This window comes from Myotis davidii, unplaced genomic scaffold (assembly GCF_000327345.1).
Source record: "Myotis davidii unplaced genomic scaffold, ASM32734v1 scaffold534, whole genome shotgun sequence".
NCBI classification, from domain to species: Eukaryota; Metazoa; Chordata; class Mammalia; order Chiroptera; family Vespertilionidae; genus Myotis; species Myotis davidii.
The window spans coordinates 7,293,775-7,301,802 of NW_006286678.1; the positions used below are offsets into that span (position 1 = coordinate 7,293,775).

Sequence of the window (8,028 nt, forward strand, 5' to 3'; positions counted from 1 at the left end):
AAGGAAGAAACAGGCCAAGTTAAGTTAGGGATGAAACCACGGTTCAGAGTCATTTATGATTCTAAAATTTCTAGCCTTGGAAAGGAGGGCTTTCTGGTCCTGGGGAGAAAGTAAAATTGTTTAGGAACATGAGCTATCACATCTGTTTCTCTGGATGTCCCAGTGGACAGGGTGTGTCTTATGTTTAGAAATCTGAGGTTAATGTAGGAATTAGAGTTGGAATTTAGTGTTTTCAGTACACGTGCGCGCGCGCACACACACACACACACACACACACACACACAAACCCCCACAGAAAATCTTTCTGCAACCATTAAAGGGTACTAACAATTTATATATCTAAGGTTCAGAGAATATTTTAAATGTTTATTGTTGATGGGCTTAAAGTTTTTGTATTTATGTTCACCTACAAGTACACAGGCCACTTCATATGATTATAGGTCTGTATTTTTTTCTTAACATGCAAGACCCTAGAAAAGAAAATATATTATTTTCTGTCAGTTTTGTTTTTAACATCCAAGAGTGGTTTTTATATGCAGAAAGAACTGTTCACAGTTATCTGGGATATAAATTAATATTCAATTTGTTAGTTTCAAATTTAAAAAAACATTTTTCTAATTCTTTAAATTTGTTTTCTAAATTCTGTTAAAATACTTTTATAGCTAGGAAAATATGAACAGTCTCCTTTCTTTGCTCTCATTATTTTTGGATTAATTCAAGTTGAACTTTTCTAAAACAATTCTACCTACAAACATAATCAAATTCTCTTAAATGTTTCAAACTACATTTATACATTTTATTTTTAAATATTTATAGGGCAAATTAATGACCTTAAGAAACAAAATCATTTAAAACTTAAAATCACAAGTCTAAATAAATTATGCTTTTTAATTCTAGAATTCTAGAATTAGTATTTTAAAACCTCTAATAGCCAGGTTACCTTATGCATTACAAATACTGTAAACAGTATATGGATTGTCTGTTGTTTTTGGAACTTACTAAATTTGACATTCACCGGTTTATACTCTGGATTTGATTTATCTTGTAATACCTATATTTAACAATTTTTCTAGGATTGAAAAGACACTTATATCCTAAAAGAAGTGAATTTAACAAGCTGCAGCTATTGGATCAACAATTCAAGACATTAATATGGTTGCTTATTTGAGGGATTAGTACTTCCAGGTGATTTTTCCTGGGTCAAAGAGGGACATAATTAGTTAAAGGTTATGTGTCAGTCGAGGTCTGAAGGCCTCTCTCTTACCTTATTTTCTCTTGATTTGGGCAGGACTGCATTCTTAATAACCCTTGCAGCCACTTTGCTAACACCTTTACTGCCTATTTGAACTTTACCATCTCTCTCTGATGACATTTCAATATCTTATTACTTCTGGTCAGAGTTCTTTTAAAAAATATCTTTTAATTGATTTCAGAGAGGAAGGGAGAAATGATGAGAGAAAATCATTGATCGGCTGCCTCCTGCATGCCCCCTAATGGGGATGTGCCCTGCAACCAGGGCATGTGCCTTGATGGAGAATTCAACCATAACCTTCTGGTTTATAGGTCAATGCTTAACCATTGAGCAACACCAGCCAGACTAGAGTTCTTAAAGACATTTTAATGTTTTCACATTGTATTATGTAAAATGTTTTTAAAAACACTTTAATGTCCTCTAATTGTATTCTAAGTTTCCTGCTTTTGGCTTCAGTTTCTCTGAATTTTATATCATGCCATACATTTTTTGGTTTGGTATTTCATGAAGATGTATATGCTTAATCAATACATTTACTCTACAAATATTTATTTAGTTCTTCCTGTGTTCACGCACTGTTCTAAACAGGGACACAGCAGTGAACAAATCAGATGAATCCCTGCCCTCGTGAAATGTTTATTCTGGTCTTGGAGGCTGGTAATAAATAGATAAACAAAGAGGTATAAAAGGAGGTGATGAGTCTGTAGAAGAAAAACTAAGCAGGGTAAAACACTAGAGAATGATAGGAGCTGGGTTTTTTTTTGTTTTTTTTTAATTAGACCTCTCTAAGGAAGTGTTATTTGAAGAGAAACATAAATGACTTGAGGGCATGGACCAAGCAAATAACTAGGAGAAGAGCATTTCAGGTAGAGGAATCATCTATATAGTAAAAGCCTAAGCGACCTTTACAGTGCAAGGGCCAGAATGACTGGTTGCTATGATGCACACTGATCACCAGGAGGCTGGCGCTCAATGCAGGAGCTGCTCCCTGGTGGTCAGTGCGCTCTCACAAGGGAAGCACTGTTCAGCCAGAAGCTGAGCTCATGGCTGGTGAGTGCAGTGGCAGTGGTGGGAACCTCTCCTGCCTCCGTGGCAGCGCTAAGGAGCAGTGAGCCAAGTGGTAAGGAGCAGTGAGCAGGCGAGTGGTAAGGAGTGAGGGGTCCCGGACTGCGAGAGGGTGCAGGCTGGGCTGAGGGGACACCCTCCCCCAACCCCAGTGCATGAATTTCGTGCACCAGGCCTCTAGTTAAGTATAATGGCTCTGAGGCTCAAGCTGGCCCAACTGATTGGACCAATAGCAAAGGAGCTACCTTAGTGTAAGTACTATAGTACAGGAGAGAGAGGCTGGAGTTCAGAGAGGTAGCCAAGGGCCAGATTGTGCAGGGTCTTAGAGATCACTGCAAGGACTTTGGCTTTGTCTCAAAGAATTAAGAAACTTTGAGCAGAGGAGTGATACATGATAAAAGAATTACTTGACTCTGCCTGCAGTGTAGAGATTAGACTGTAGGACGGCACGCAAGTGAAAAATGGCAGAGACTTGGACAAGGATAGTAGTACTAGAGGTGGTGAGTAGCACATTCAGAAAATAATCTCAAGGTAGAACCAACAGGATCTGCTGAGAAGTCAAAGTTTTTGTCCTACTTACTTGGGAGAATGAAAGGGTCTTGTACCAAGATAGGGGCAAGTTAGGGACTGGGGAAACTTAAGTGTTGGACATGGTTAAGTTTGAGGTGCCTGCTTGATAGCCAAATACTGGTAGCGATATTGAGTATACAGTTGTATGAGTCTGGAGTTTGGTGGAAATTTGGGACTTAGTTAAACATTTGGTATATGATCTATTTCTTTAGAAGAAACTCTAAAACCATAATTAACAGAGCATTACTTTCATTGCAGACAAAACCATATTGCATCGTTGAAAGGAAGCCCAGAATATTCCCAGTAAGTCTTAAAACATCTGATTTTTCTTTTTTCTCACTATTTTTCTTTCTCCTTTCCCTTGCTAAGTGATTGACTAAAATGTTCCTTTTTCTCATTGTCACTTCAAGTGCCTATTTTGTATATTCTTATACAAAAATCAAGAAAAAGAGGAGGAAATAGTGTAATAGTGTAAGGTAGTAGTTACAGTTGAAAATGGGAGGTGGCCACCTTTCTATACAGTTACCAAGTTCTCTCCTTTCTTTTTTTAAAAAAAAATAATTCTTTATTGTTGAAAGTATTACATATGTCCCCTTTTTCCCCCCATTGACCTCCTCCAGCCAGTGACAAATACACTTTCATCAGGAGGAAAAATAGTCATAAGGATAAGGTTAATTACATAAACCACTTCATTTTCAAGATACAGAACTAACTCTTCTGAGGGAGGGAGGGAGGAAGGAAGGAAGGAAAGAAGGAAGGAAGGAAAAGGAGAGAGAGAAGAAAAGAACCAAATCAAAGAGACTACTGTTTATAAGAAAAAAATTGAGTTAAAATGGAAATCAATGAGGAAGGGGACAGAGCACAATGATATCAATCAACTTTCTTACCATACAGCCAGATCTCAGAAAGAATCTGACCAAGTTCCACCCACTTCATACACAGCCAAAGAGTGCAATGAACGAGAAAACCACAAGACCACAACTTCAACAAAATTATTGGCCTCGCTCTGGTGCCCTGCGGTCACTGGCAGGCACACTGTCTTAGGTATATGGCACAGATACGCCACGCGCTGCGTGAAGCACAACCCTTGGACATCACAACATTCTCATGGGGTGATTTTGTTATCCTCGTCTTACGGGGAAGAAAGCAGCCCAGAGAAAGGCACAAGGTCAAGTCAGCCCAGAGTGCTCAGGGGCCCAGGAAGAGTTATCAATGGAAGCAATAAAACATACTGAGAAAACTCAGCAGTGACGCTATTCTGGGATCCAAGGAGTTAGACAAGAAACCAGTCAGGGCAGGTACAGCAAGCAGCCTCTTCCTTCAGACTAGATCTTGACACCCACCCCCCCTCCCCAGCTGGGGCAGCAGACATTGTGTTTGTCTTTCTGTATTGACGAGGTATTGCCACCTGGAACGGTGGTTCAGACACAGGCTAACCCTACCTGTCTACACTGCTATGACAGAGCCAAAGTATCCATGCAACAATGTTAAAGCTGCTACTTGAAAATCCTAATGTGAAGCAGGCAAGGATTTCGCTACCTCACATGTTACACTCAGCTGAAAATATTATTTTGGATTCATCCTATCTACTTAATGGGTCTTTATTAGGGGGATTTTTACCCTGTAGGGTACATAAGGCAGTATCTCAAGTCATTTTTGAGGTTACAGCTGGGGGGTACTTCTGGTATTGGGTGGGTAGAAACGGGGTGGGGAGGCATTGCTAAACATACTACACCAAAAGGAATGACCGGGCCCCAAATGTCAACAGCATGCTGTTGAGAAATCCTATCTAAGCTAGAAGCCGGAGAGCAGAGGGTATGAAACTCATTCTTCCAGGGGTCCTCAAACTTTTTAAACAGGGGGCCAGTTCACTGTCCCTCAGACCGTTGGAGGGCCGGACTATAGTTTAAAAAAAAACTATGAACAAATTCCTATGCACACCGCGGCGGGCCGGATAATGTTTTTAGCGGCCACATGTGGCCCGCAGGCCGTATTTTGAGGACCCCTGCTTAGACCTATTTCCGATACATAAAAGGCCACACTCATTCTGGATTTGACGTAAGGACAGAGGTTCCTGCGGGATCAGCTGGTCTTCCCCCTGATTTCATTCTCTGAAATGCCAGAGGTGAACAGTTCAGGCTGAGTACTGCCTGCAGAGACCTGCGCAGGTACTCACTCCCCTTCCCCAGCCCCCTCCTACCCGGGGTCAGTGCTGCTGGCCTTTGCAAAAGGGGAGAACAGATATTCTTCGTTGAGCCCTGAGGACCTGAGAGAGCATCTAACAAGCTTTCCCAGGAAGTGCCTGAAAACAGAGTTAAACATGCAGCATGTGGTATAGGGCATGAATTCTCTGCCAGAGGTTTTCAACCCGCACGAGGGTGTTCACTGTGACATCTGCTCCTGCCCGATCTGACCGATGAACTCGATCTTGATGCCCTGGTGCTCCAGCTTGTTGGGGTGCTTAACCATCTCGCGTCGTAGAAGAGGAAATAGTTCTCCTTCTCGTCCTCCGTCATGTGCTCCGCCCGCTTCCTACTCTCCACATCGCTGAGCACGATCTCCACCTCCACGCTCTGCCCGAAGCCGAAGAAGCTCATCTCGCCGCCGGCTGGGCGCGCCGGGCTCTGCAGCTCCGGAGATCACGGCGGGGGCGGGGAGCAGGGAGGAGGAGGCGGCCTTCCTCTCTCCTTTCGCTGTCCTCATGCCGCTGCCTCTCAACGCAGTGGCAGCTATTCGGAGGCCATCTGAAACAGACTCCACTTCAATCTGATCTTTGACAAAGGGCTGCGTCCCTGTTTACTGAGCTTTATTGGGCTTCTGTTTCTCAGGATGTCTTGTTAACCCTTACTATTTAAAGATTCAGAAGCAATTTGTTTTTCCAATCCTGAAAGGTCCTGGATATCTTTTTATTTCTGCTTTCAAATCAGCTATTTCTTGCCAGAGCTCATGTTTCCTAAGGTACTTTCCCAAGGCAACTAATAGTTGAACTCCTAACTTTTTTCCAGCTTCCTCTCCTAGAACCTCAAGCTCCTTAGACAGTCTGCTTCCAAGTTATTACTGGCTTTCATTTTATTTTTACCTTCCAATGCCAGTGTCCTTGCCTCCAGACTGCTAAGCCAGCGCCATGTGGTTTAATTTTTATTACCGCAGCATTAGTACCACTTCAGAAGGTTAATGTCTGTGTTAGGGTAATGTTAGCTGTGGTATTAAATTATCCCCAAAATGTATAATGGCTTAAACATAAAGTTTATTTTTTTATTAAATAACAATCCTGAGCAGTACCAGGTCAGGAAAAGGCTGGGGTGGGGATGAGGAATAATTCTACTCTACCCAGTCATTCATGGACTGTCAGGTTGATAGAATCTGCTATCTTGAACACAAAGCTGAAACTAAAGCTAAGTAATTTGCCTGAAATTATATTAACTAATTATATAGTTTGTCAATGGAGTTTCCAGAATTGAGCTGAAGGTGTTTCCATGTAACTTTTTTCTAGGGCTTCTTCTATTTCTTGGGGCCTTGCAAGTAAACATTATTCCTGTGTCACTTTGTGAAGACCACTTTTATGCTCTTTCTGGTCATTTTGTTTTGAGTGAAACTTCCCCTATTCTTTCACTTATACCTTAAGATTTTGAATACTGGTTTCTCATCTTTAGACAGACACTGCTTTGTCTAAGTCCCTTTATAATGTGAATGCCAAAGCTGAACTAGATTTTCAGTGTGAGGTCTGACTGAGTGGATATACCTTGCAGACAAGATCCTTCTACTAATACATGTTTGCTTTCCTAGGGTGATATAATTCTGGAGACTGGAGAAGTAATTCCACCAATGAAAGAATTTCCTGATCAACATCATTGAAGATTAATTTAAAATTTCAAAGGCATATGAGCCTAAGTTTTGTTGCTACATTACCATATTTACTGACTATATTCTCTGGAAAAGGAACTTTAATAAAGTTTACTCTCGGATATGTGTTGCCTATTTCTTCCCAAACACTGTACAATTTAAGACTTTTTTAGTTATTTAGTTATTTAACAGTAAATACAAACTGGACCTGCTTTAAAAAAATGATATGAACGATCACCTTTTTCTGGCCATTCTTGAGTCAGAAAAGATGTAGAAAATTAGTCACACGATATTTTTTTTCTTACATAATACTTAGTCTGTTGTGTAGGTATGCAACAGAATGAAATGTAATAAACAAATATGTTAGAAATTCCACACTATTGTTTTAAAGGTGGCTTTCTGGGGCATTTTAAAAAGTATTTTGGGAACTCTAAATGGAAAATCACATCATTTCATCTATGATCTGATACTCAAAGGCTGTCAGATCTAAGTTGCTTTGTTATATGAGAACTTAAAAGTACACGTATTGGAAAAGTTAGCACATTCATGGTTTATTATAAAGGACTATGCAATAATAAATTTGAAAACTTTATATTATGGATTTTACTTTAAATATAGACATGTGTCAGGTAAGCTTAAAGTGAAGTATTTGCATAGAATAAAATCTAGAGGAATTACAAATTTCATTCATTCCCGAATATTTTGTCTGGGTATTTCTTCCTTAGTTGTCGTCGAGCGGCAATTGTCGATGCATAGATGACATATCCCCAGGAAAGTAATACGATCGCGAGGAGCAACTAAAAAATATAAATGAATGAATAAATAAAAAATTAAACATGCAAGAGGGGGAGTAACAGCAAAAATTTCACTGTGGGTAGTACTTCCTCGCTGCCCTCTCCCCATTGGTTGCCATGTACGTTGCTAAGGTGGAAATTACAGTAACCAACGAATAAATGGAATTCCGGAGGCGAATCCACCCACTGTCCTGACGTAAGAAGCGGAAAAGCGTGTCCTCCAGGAAGAGGCGGAGTCTGGGGAGGGAGTGGAAAGCTTAATTCAGGAATGGGTTTTTGGGTTTCAGGGCGCTGAAGGAATACGGGGGCTTCCGCCTGGGGGCGAGGAAGCCGACACCGTGGAGCCTCGCCAGACCCGGGACCTACCAAGGAATAAATCCGGTCCAGGGTGCGGCGACTCACTGGCCTCATGGTAAGGAGACCACGGCGATCCGCGGGAAGGGGCAGGCCTGCCGGCCTAGAGTGACCTCCGGGGCGGCGGCAGTCGGGCGGCGGGGGGGGCGG

At 41.3% G+C, this 8,028-nt stretch overlaps 2 protein-coding genes and 1 long non-coding RNA gene across 3 annotated transcripts in view; 2 read left to right on the forward strand and 1 right to left on the reverse strand.

Moving 5' to 3' along the window:
- Positions 1 to 6,854, forward strand: part of NDUFB6 (NADH:ubiquinone oxidoreductase subunit B6) — a 14,094-nt gene extending 7,240 nt beyond the window's left edge. Inside the window, exons 3-4 of the mRNA XM_006758598.2 lie at positions 3,146 to 3,190; positions 6,674 to 6,854. Coding sequence (XP_006758661.1) covers positions 3,146 to 3,190; positions 6,674 to 6,742 — 114 coding nt within the window. The 3' untranslated portion in view covers positions 6,743 to 6,854. The remainder of the gene's footprint in view (positions 1 to 3,145; positions 3,191 to 6,673) is intronic.
- A 405-nt stretch (positions 6,855 to 7,259) lies between these two features.
- On the reverse strand, positions 7,260 to 8,022 carry LOC107182258. Its single transcript, XR_001512977.1, has 2 exons — positions 7,891 to 8,022; positions 7,260 to 7,527 (listed from the first exon to the last, which is right to left on the reverse strand). It is a non-coding gene; the product is annotated as an uncharacterized LOC107182258 (long non-coding RNA).
- TOPORS (topoisomerase I binding, arginine/serine-rich, E3 ubiquitin protein ligase) overlaps positions 7,693 to 8,028 on the forward strand; it is a 29,793-nt gene continuing 29,457 nt past the window's right edge. The window contains exon 1 of the mRNA XM_006758599.2: positions 7,693 to 7,936. Coding sequence (XP_006758662.1) covers positions 7,934 to 7,936 — 3 coding nt within the window. The 5' untranslated portion in view covers positions 7,693 to 7,933. The remainder of the gene's footprint in view (positions 7,937 to 8,028) is intronic.